Genomic DNA, 10,742 nt, shown 5'->3' on the forward strand with positions numbered 1-10,742 from the left:
GACGCGACAGCCGACTATGCGTGCAGTTCCGGTCTCCATGGACCGGAAATGCCGGCTCATACCATCCCATGGCCGTCATATTTTCACAAATCGTTTTTGCTGGCACTTCTACCTAATAATATAAAATATGTTTATCATAACTATTTTTTCTTATATTTGCGTTGTATTGATAGTACTTCCAAAAGATAATATAAAAAAAATATCGAAAAAACGAAACTGTAAGATTTAAATATGAGATATTTTTTTATATTTTCCTTTTCAATAAATGGCAATTAAAATTGTACAGTTAATGCAACTTTTTAACGTTTTCATGGATTATGCAAAAGTCGGCCCATCGAGAATTGTACAAAAAAGTAGTAGGTATGTAATATTAAAGTCAATATTAGTATGTAATTTGCTGGTAATCAGCGTGTAATCGAATGACCGCGAGAAGGGAGCTAACGACGTGCTGTCCATTTTATTATCGACGGTATGCGCAATTGCGCTTACATTAAGCAAGATAATTCTTGTAACTCGGGATATAACGAGGGATTACATGCCGTTTGAGTTTCGACCGCGACTTCGACGACGGAACCGGAAGCCCGTTCCCGCTACAATCAACGACATTCACATTCCCCCAGGGGATAGCCGCGTCGTGGGCGCGGCCGATGACTTCAAAAACATCGGAATTAAAGGGTTACGCCGGCTTTTCACTCGGGAACAAAAATCCGAAATTACGATCGCATTATGTGTCATCCCTGGGAACGAGTCGATCCTTAATGGTTTCCCGCTGTGCTCGTTTCGCTTTTGATTAGACAATAATAATTCTTCAACATCTGCAGTTTGTGTGTATTGTAGATTAATTTAAATATCTATATTAACTATCTAATAATTGTCTCCGATAAAAGCGCAATGTTTTTTTTTTTTTTTTTTAGAAAACTGTAAATTTATTATTTTATCTGTGTTCCATTTTTTCACGAGTGTCTGTTTTTAACCATTTATCCGCGCTTATATAAAGATAATAGCATACCCCTTTCGTTTACCAAGGCAAGGTCGAAGGTCGGCTTATAAATTAAGCTTTTATTGCAGCCGGCTTCGTCGCCACAGACGAAAAGTCTTTTATTCATTCGATAGGAGTTCCCTCCAGCCTTCGATTTAAGCGGCGATGGAAGAAAACGAAAGTAGAATATGTGTGTGTGTGTGTGTGTGCGTGCGTGCGTGTGTGTGTGCGTGCGTACGTGCGTGCGTGCGCGTGTGTGTGCGTGCGCGTGTGTGTGCGTGTGTGTGTGCGTGCGTGCGTGTGTGCGTGCGTGCGTGCGTGTGTGTGCGTGCGTGCGTGCGTGCGTGTGTGTGCGTGCGTGCGTGCGTGCGTGCGTGCGTGCGTGCGTGTGTGTGTGTGTGTGTGTGTGTGTGTGTGTGTGTGTGTGATATTTAGAATGGGAGGGAAGAGGGGGAAGAAGAGCGACGAGAGGTTCTAGAGAAAGAGAACGAAAGAGATAGAAAAGCAAAGAAAGATAGAAAAAGAGGTGGAAACTGTCTTATCTGTTCCCTCGTGATTTTTGCTAATTAACTTCGCCGCAAGCACCGCTTCATTTTTGTTGCACAAGAGATTAGCTCGTTGCTCCCGAAAGATACCGATTCTATTCGAGAAAGACGGCACTATCCCTTCGACTCTTCTACACTTCTTCTTCGATTGAACAGAACTATAATTATTAATACGATGAATTATCTGCGGTTTAACAAAATGTTTTTATAATTCTGATCTTATACTATTTATAATGTTATCAACATATCCGCTTGTAGGGTATGCAATGAAAGATCTTAGATGCAATAAGACCTTTAGATTCTTCATCGGGACCATCTGTATGGAAATTACATCCCTGATTTATATACTTTTGCACGGCGGGAATTACATGCCGTATTTACGATTCAGTTTTATCATTCCCGCTGTTATCGGGGATAGACCGACAGGTCATTCTGTCTCTTTTTCTTTCTCAGCCAGAGGAAAAAAAGACAATGTTCATGACACATAATCGCGCACAGCTGTACACACACACACACACACACACACACACATACACACATACACACATACACACACACACACACACACACAAAATTAATTAATTGCTTATTACTTCGGCTTTATTTATATCGCGAATGATTTTGGAAATATAAAAAATTTAGATAGAACAGAATCTGAAAGTAATTTTGTTGGATCATTAAAATAATTATGTAGAACGTTTAAATATTGATGGCAATGCTGCAAAAAGTTTTAACGTTCTAACCAATTTTAAACGTTATACATAATTATTTTGATAATCCAAGCAAAATTATTTTCAGATCTGTATATTTAGTTATATTTTTAAATACTTTAGTAAAATCATTTTTCTTTGTCTATCAATAAATAGCATTAATTAGCGAATGTTATGATATTATTGAGGGGAAAAGCGATGCTTAATATGATGACGATATTTTTCCTTAAACAAAGACGAATACTTAGGAAATGTTTTATGTATTTTTAGAACTAATTCATATTCCTTTGTTTCTTATAATTACTTAATAACTACTTAATAAGTAGTTTCTGAGAATGTCAAATATTACATAAAATATCATAAAGAATACATAGATGGAGAGATAAAACGTCGTCAGAAAAAAAGAAATATTATCGAAGCGACTTTACAATAGCGAAAAAATTACTTTGATCACACAGACTATTATTATGACGCAAACAGCTGAATTGCGATGTTGCTCTATGATTATGTTGAGAATTTCGTGAAGATTTATTTCCTCGCGCGATGTCTCGAACAAGACAGTGAGATTTAAGCAAATTAAATTTTGTTCGTGATTTTCGACACAAAGATAGACTTGACTACGGAGTGTCGGTGCCATTAATATCCAGATTTCGTGTCATTACAGCTCGTAATTACATTGTCGTGCCTCCTTCCGTGACTCGGTCGCGATTGTCTCCTTTCGATTAGAGGCCGCGTCAGGTGTTGCCGGCCTCGATGCGGTTCCTAGTTGCATCAAGATTTAATGACCGGTATAATCGACGTCACGGTGCACGCACGGGTGTCTAAGTGGTCGGAACGACGAAGGGTTGATGGGTTATCGCTACGAGTGGGAGGTGAGGGGAATAGATTTTTCGCAGGGAGACTTCTCTCTTGTGCGGTTCAAAGGTTGGGCCGATTAATACGCGCTCGCTCGAACAATTCACTGTTAAGAGATAACAATGTGCCTCATTTATTTACAATCGCGTAAATGGGCGCGTGTCTCGGCACTGGAATATACTTTCATGCATTATCATACTTTTCTTCGAGCGAAAGAGGAAGAGGATGACTGAACGTCACTCGAGACACACGCGTGATCGATAGTCGCGTTTTATATAATACTATTAACAATGTTTATGATAGAAGTACATTGCCACGCCACAATCTCTGTGTTGCAATTAATCATTTATTGGAAAGGCGCAAAAGAGTCACAATACAACGTGTTTAAATAATTTACAAATGTCTATGTAAGCAGCTTTAATGCAGATAATTCGATTTATTATTTATTACGTTAGATGTATATATTTTATATTTTATTTTGAATGTATGTAAAAATTTATCTAAATTTAGCTAAATATAATTTTAACTTTAAATAATTTATAAATGTGAGATAATATTTTTATTTATTGTTAATAAATATGACATCTTCTCCTTGTGCTTCATCCTGCAAAATTTAGAATTTAATCTAAACATATTACATAAAACATAAATATAAACATTGTAGATATTAAAGAAATATATTTCAGTTACAATTGGTAATTTATCAGTAATCGGTAAACTGCAAAGTAACATTTCTGGGTTTTCTAAATGCATCATTGTAAGGGGAAAGCGAAGAATTTCTTCTTTAATACATATTTTTTATAAGTATAATTAGTTTTTATTAAGGAAAAATGCAAAATGTTCTTTATATTCTTATATAATCTTATCAAAATAAATTAAACAAAGTATTGAATAATATATTTGTGAATGAATAATAATTTGTGCTTGAGAAGGCTTGATAAGTCTCGAGGATAATTGCAGAATACTGACATAACGATCATCGGTGAGATAGTTTATAGTATTGCAGATCTGATTGTCAACATCACTTTCTTTGAATAATATGTGTGTACATAAACACGAATTATTTTATCGAATGTACAGTTTTATTCATTTATAATTTTATATTTGTTATATTTAGTACGTTGAATTAATAAATATATTAAGTGCAATGAATAATGGATACTAGCAACTGGTATTTACCTTGAATATATAGATATACGATTTAATTAAAATCAAATAAAAAGTAGAGACTTGTTATACATATATTATCATTAATCGTCAGAAAACAGTGATCAATTTTATTGTACTTTTATTTATTTTTTTGTATACTTAACTAGTTATAATTATATTGAAAATATTAATATTTGCAAATAAAACTTCATACGAGTAAGTATATGTTAATATCGAGTGTTGAATTCATAATGTAATGTATTCCGATAGATAATATTACTGGATAAAATTTAAAATGAATACTAATATTGCTTAAACAAGCACAAAATATACAAATAATTTATGCAGTAATAAAAACAGTTATATGCTAACAAAGAACTGCTATAACAAAGAACTGTGATAACAAAATTTATTTATATTTGTTACATATACTTATAATGCAAGAACGTAGTCTTTCGTAAAATGTTAACTTCTTATGAGATTCCCTTTGCTTCTTTGCTAAAGTTAAGAATACTTCATCCATTGATGGCTGAGTAACCGAGAAATCTGTAATCCACACATATCTCCGTCTTAGCTTTTCGAGTTTATCAAACACATAGCTGTACGAAGTCCCACTCTCCAATTCGTATTTAAGAACACCCTGCCGTGATGAAAAATTATTACATTTATAAATTTTTTTCCTAGTTTATACTGTATCAAAATCTTTTAAACATATTTGAATCATTCAAATTATCGAATAATAAAATTAGTTCCATTTACCAAGTAACTGTCTTTAAATCTTATTATTGGAAAAGTCTCATTAATGATTTTCTTAATCTTTTCAAGATTTGTAAACCAGTATCCTGGTACTATTTTAATATTTAATATAAAATTCCGGCCAAATTTTGCCTTTAAATATTCGCAAGATCCAATTGCAGTAAATTGGCCGTTAACTAAAATACCAACGCGCAAACACATCGCTTCTGCTTCTCGCATGCTGAAATTCAAAATCGAATCTAATATGTATTTTACTTATTAAGCTTGTATGAATTAACCTATGCGTAGTGATTAATATAGATCTTCCCATCTCCCGTATCTGATGCAAAATTTCGCAGATTGCGTGTCTAGTCATTATGTCAATCCCAGCGGAAGGCTCGTCCATAAATACCATCGGTAAATCGCCGGTAAGACTTTGCAGTATGCAAAGTTTTCTTTGAATTCCCCAAGGATAATGAGCAATTTTCATATTCTCAAAGTCCAACATATCTACAATTGAATTTTATTATTAAAGATTATTTAGCATTAATATACTTTGAATTATTTTAAACAATGCAAGAAATTTGTTTTTTAATTATATTTTTACCTAATACATCAAGCCATTTGTTTACTTCTTCATTGATACTTTCATATGGAACACCGCGAAGTGCTGCGTGAAGTTGCAAGTATTGTCTTCCAGTCATAAAATCACTTAGTCCGTTAATTTGTGGACAGTATCCTATCATACCTACAAACTTGAATTTAAAATAGGTAAACTTTTATATATATATATATATTTATGTAAATATAAATAATATTATTATATAAGAAAATTAAAATCTTTCTAATGGTTTATATAAAAGTAAATAGAAAGTTTACTATTATAAAATGCTAGCCACAAAAGAATTATATGCTTCTTAAACGCCTAATGATATGCTTATATCAACTTTAAGTTTTTAAAAATAATAAAATTATATTCACCATCTCTTGATTTCTTGTGAACTCGTATTCATATATCACTGCTTTTCCAGCTGACATTTTTATTTGACCTACCAGCGCTTTGTATATTGTTGATTTTCCCGCATCATTAAATCCTAACAAACCAAAACACTCTTGATTGTGGATCTAAATAAGATATCTGTATTTAATATTGCAATATACAGTAATAAAAAGGAAAATATATAAAAATAAATTTCTTAATTAAAATTACATAAACTCGCTCACACTAAAATTGATTCCTTGAACTGCCACTTTTCTAGCGTATTTTTTTGTTAAATTTTGGACAACGAGAGCAACTCGCGATGGAAGCAATTTTGTTTCGTCATAATCTACATATGCAATGAAATTTACGCGTTTTAAATTTATAAGCTTTATAATATAATATAAATGCAGATTTTAATTTTTATTCTTATATTGTCTTTTTTACGTTTCATATATTCTTCGACTTGCTTTTTTTCTTGTATAACTTCCGACTCTAAAATATCATCATCTTTTTTGGGAGGCATAAAATAACTATACCATTTTCTACGATTTTTTTCTTCAAAAATTTCCAGCAGTATAAAAAAGGCGAACATTTGGGATACCATTAAAAGTATATCGTCTGTGATCGAATGATTATACTCAAAATTGGATTGTTTAATCAGCATTATATCCAAGTGTTTATAACAATCTTTGCCTTTACAATTTTCTGAAACATCAAATCAATGTTGTTTAGCAGAAATAATAATTTGTTACGATAACGATAATTTTTTAAAGCTTACGACAACATGGATCTTCAATATAAAATTCTGTATCGCAAGTATTAAAATAACTGCACTGTCTGTTATATAAATTCAGCATAATGTAATTGCCTAAAGCACAAGCTAGAATGTATGGTGGAAATATGTGTATAAGAATTTCAAGAGTGTGTCTTACACCGCTACTGAGTATTCGAAATATCAATGGAAATATAACGGAGCTGTTTACCAATAATACTGCAAAACATATTCTATATTTAAATAAAGATTATAAAGATATTTTGTATAAAGAATTAAATAAAATGTTATTTTTTACAATAAATTTCATATATAAATAGTAATATAAAATTAAACCATCTATTAAATTACTAACTGGTTACAATATTGATCAGTATCACACTTAGATACACATTTTCCGGTTTTCTTGTAAAAAGTTGTATGCAATAACTTAATGGAATGGCGCACCCTCCGTAACATAAAAATATCATTAGCATTTGAACTGAAATATCGATTAATTATAGGCAATGTTACATTTCTTCGAATTTTTATGTAACACATATCTACAAATACTTGTTTAATTGTTTTGTTATAGTATGATTGTTTTATTGCAAAATTTTCGAAATATAAAAAAACATTGATTTTTAATAAATTTTAAAATACAAAAGACAAAACAGAACTGAAATATAAGTAAAGATGAACATATTTTAAAATTCTTACCAATCTCTAAATTTGAGAAGTGCAACGTGGGGTGATAGACATTTAAAATAATAATTCCGAAGAATATTATGGAGAATGCATACAAAAGGAAATCAATAATATATGTCGGGATCCAATACATTCGCGTAGACATACCGATCGCATTAGTTTGCAGCATTTTTGAACGTGTATTTTTTTCTCGTATACCCATGTCAATACAGGGCAGAAGAAGAAACAAAGTTATTATTATAGCAGCGTTTTCCCAGTTTCGTACGCTGCGTGGATGAACCAATAAATGTTGCCACTGTAAATATCGTATACATCGTATAAGTATATTAAGGCGTGAAGGATACAAAATGTTCTTATTTTTTTATTTGAATAAATAATCTTTATATAATGATACAAACATTTTATTGAACATTAATGCCTCTTCATTTTTATTTTAGTTATATAATATTCTATAAATAATCCTTTTATTTTATATGCAAAAAGTAAGTAAGCCAAAAATATATAATTAATGTGATGAAAAATAGCTCAATATTTTTAGAATTAGCCTAATTTAATTCACTAATTAATATCAGAGATATTACCTGCTCCGGACGAAGTAATGGTCGACTAGCCAATTTGATCCAACAATTGTCTGAGCCGCAATGATAACGCAATAACGCATTATGTAGTAAATTTAGTGCAATTGGCCCACTATGTATTGCAGTGGACGAATACATAAGTTGTATGCGTCCATCTGTGTACATGTCGATAGACATCACGTAACGATCCCTAAACTGTTATAAAATTAATATTTTCGCATAAATAGAACATGTTTTTTCTGATACCTCTATAGAATGCAAGTTAGGCTGCACCATTAAATCCGAGGCGGGAATGTCTTTAGAGATATGATAACTATGCTTCTCACTATAGATTTGACTAGTAACGTATAATGTTACAAGAAAATCTTTCATAGATTTATCATCGGCCACATAATATAGCACGTGAAAATTATTGTCCATGTAACTCGTCAGATTCATTACTCTCTCGCTAAAGAAATAATTAAGTATTTAATTAGCTTGATAAAAAAGTAAAAACTTTATATATATAAAAATAAAAGTCAGAATAATAATTTTTGTATAATAGCAATATATTATGATGCTAAAATGATTTCACTTTCTTTACAAAACAAATAAAATTAACTTACGTTGTGTCGAAGAATGTGAAGTTGCTCAATTCTGCGATTATAGTGGCCAAGATGAGAGTAATGATTGCTAAAATTATCTAAAATGACTTTGATTATTTATAAAAATATAATATGTTATACTTTTTCTGATAGAACGAAAAATTTACCAAAAATATGTATATTTTCCAAGATGAAGAGATATGTAATAATTTTTTAAAGAACATTGCGAGAATTTGCTGCCGCCATAAAGCGTCACCAGTCAAGCGCTTCCATGGTTTAGCTGATAATTATATTTTAGATCAACGTAGTTTGATTAGGAATTTATAATATTATCTACATATTTATAATATTATATACCTATTATTAAATAACAAAATTACATACTAGATTATTTTACATAAGTTATTATAGCTATACAATTTTTAATTATTAGTACATTTATTGTTATTTTTATTTTCTATTTTACACGTTAACAATGTGTCAAAATTTTACCTGTTTGTAACAAGTGCCGTCGTCTCTGTTGCACAATAAGTTCGTATTTATTACAAGGTAATTTTACATTGCGTTCCTTAAACTGGCTTTCTAAAACTATTCTAAATACAGAACAATTTTATATCATCCAACCTTCTAATTTTTAAAATTTCTATTTTTATATCATTAAAAATTAAAATAATCTTTCTTAATTAAACATGTACGAAAATATTAGCTTTCATATTTATATATAAGCAGAAATCAATTAATAATTTTAAATTGAAAATAAACGTTGAAAATAAAAAGTACGTGATTACCTAAGAAATTGATTCTCGATGCTAGCAGCACTTAGTGCAATCGACACAATTTTTAATTTTTCTTTGTTAAATTCTAAATGTTGGAGTAATTTGGTGAATTGACTATTCCTTGGTACATCAAATCTTATTACTAAACCCATCATGCTTCGAAGACTAATTGGATCTGCTGAAAATTCTTGTATTTCTGTACGAATTTGCTCCACATTGCAATCTTCTTGTACCAATAAACTCAAGACATAACCGATTCCTAGTTGCAAATAATTTTAGAAAAGTTCGATTACGTAATAACAAAAATTAATTTACATAAAAATTGATTAAATGAAAAAATTTTTTAATATTAGTCAACAAATTAATTTTATTTTATATAACTTATAGTTTTGTTAATATACAAGTAATGTCAGATGTTACCCTTACCATATCGACGATTCAGATACATTTTTGAACCGTAACATTCGATCTTTCCATTTGCAATAATAGCAATCCTATCAGCAAGAAAATCTGCAGCTTCCATGGAATTCGTTGCCATTATTATCGTTTTATGTCTTTTTATATCCTATAAAATATCATTGTGCATTATTTTATATTTTACATAATTTTTTATATTAAAGCTATCTGCTTAAATCACTCACTAAAAGTAAATCCCATATTTGCCTTTTGTGCTCAGGATCAACGCTGTATGTAGGTTCGTCGAGAATGAGAATCTGTCAGAATTAATATAAATTAAATGTGATTTTTCCAATTTATTTTATTTATTGCCATTAATTTTATTAATGTTAAAATTTAACATTAATTTCTTGGATTTATTATAATTTATTATGGTTATACCTTAGTATTACCGATAAGTGCCATTGCTAAACAAATTCTTCTTTGCGTACCAAAGGAGCAAGATTTCATTTTCATATCCTTTACATACTCTAAATCCAACTGTTTTAACAACTTTAGTGATTCCTTATAAGCATTCTCATAAGTCATTCCTTTTATCTGAAATAAGAATTGCTTTACTGAACACATTTCTCTAACACTTAAAATTTTGTTTTAACATAATCAAAGTTCTAACAATAGTTTTGATTATATCGATACGTTAATTACATAAATACATTGTATTTGAGTATAATAAATAAATAAAACCAATAACAGTTCTGATTGAAATATTCATTTTATGATTGAAGAATCATTTCTGATAGAAAAATAAATAATATAAAAAAAAATTAAAATAATTTGCTAATTTAATTTTACATTTAATATTTAACGTTTTTTATATAAAGTTTTTTTTATATATATAACGTTATATATAACGTTTTTTAAAATATAAAACATATGGTTAATAAATAACAATAAATAAATAAGAGCTACTGTTAATTTTTATATATTGCATATA

General features: G+C 30.2%; 1 protein-coding gene across 1 annotated transcript in view; it reads right to left on the minus strand.

The window, feature by feature from the left end:
* LOC108694245 (retinal-specific ATP-binding cassette transporter-like) overlaps positions 1 to 10,742 on the minus strand; it is a 20,528-nt gene that overhangs the window by 4,215 nt on the left and 5,571 nt on the right. Inside the window, exons 12-30 of the mRNA XM_018203609.1 lie at positions 10,190 to 10,345; positions 9,994 to 10,065; positions 9,779 to 9,917; positions 9,365 to 9,611; positions 9,069 to 9,169; positions 8,744 to 8,856; positions 8,598 to 8,674; positions 8,239 to 8,440; positions 7,996 to 8,187; positions 7,427 to 7,709; positions 7,083 to 7,208; positions 6,734 to 6,946; positions 6,400 to 6,660; positions 6,198 to 6,301; positions 5,955 to 6,098; positions 5,581 to 5,728; positions 5,273 to 5,483; positions 4,998 to 5,214; positions 4,671 to 4,878 (exon numbers count right to left, since the gene is read on the minus strand). Of these exons, the coding sequence (XP_018059098.1) occupies positions 4,671 to 4,878; positions 4,998 to 5,214; positions 5,273 to 5,483; positions 5,581 to 5,728; positions 5,955 to 6,098; positions 6,198 to 6,301; positions 6,400 to 6,660; positions 6,734 to 6,946; positions 7,083 to 7,208; positions 7,427 to 7,709; positions 7,996 to 8,187; positions 8,239 to 8,440; positions 8,598 to 8,674; positions 8,744 to 8,856; positions 9,069 to 9,169; positions 9,365 to 9,611; positions 9,779 to 9,917; positions 9,994 to 10,065; positions 10,190 to 10,345 (3,214 nt within the window). The remainder of the gene's footprint in view (positions 1 to 4,670; positions 4,879 to 4,997; positions 5,215 to 5,272; positions 5,484 to 5,580; positions 5,729 to 5,954; positions 6,099 to 6,197; positions 6,302 to 6,399; positions 6,661 to 6,733; positions 6,947 to 7,082; positions 7,209 to 7,426; positions 7,710 to 7,995; positions 8,188 to 8,238; positions 8,441 to 8,597; positions 8,675 to 8,743; positions 8,857 to 9,068; positions 9,170 to 9,364; positions 9,612 to 9,778; positions 9,918 to 9,993; positions 10,066 to 10,189; positions 10,346 to 10,742) is intronic.

This window comes from Atta colombica, unplaced genomic scaffold (assembly GCF_001594045.1).
Source record: "Atta colombica isolate Treedump-2 unplaced genomic scaffold, Acol1.0 scaffold12, whole genome shotgun sequence".
Lineage (NCBI taxonomy): Eukaryota > Metazoa > Arthropoda > Insecta > Hymenoptera > Formicidae > Atta > Atta colombica.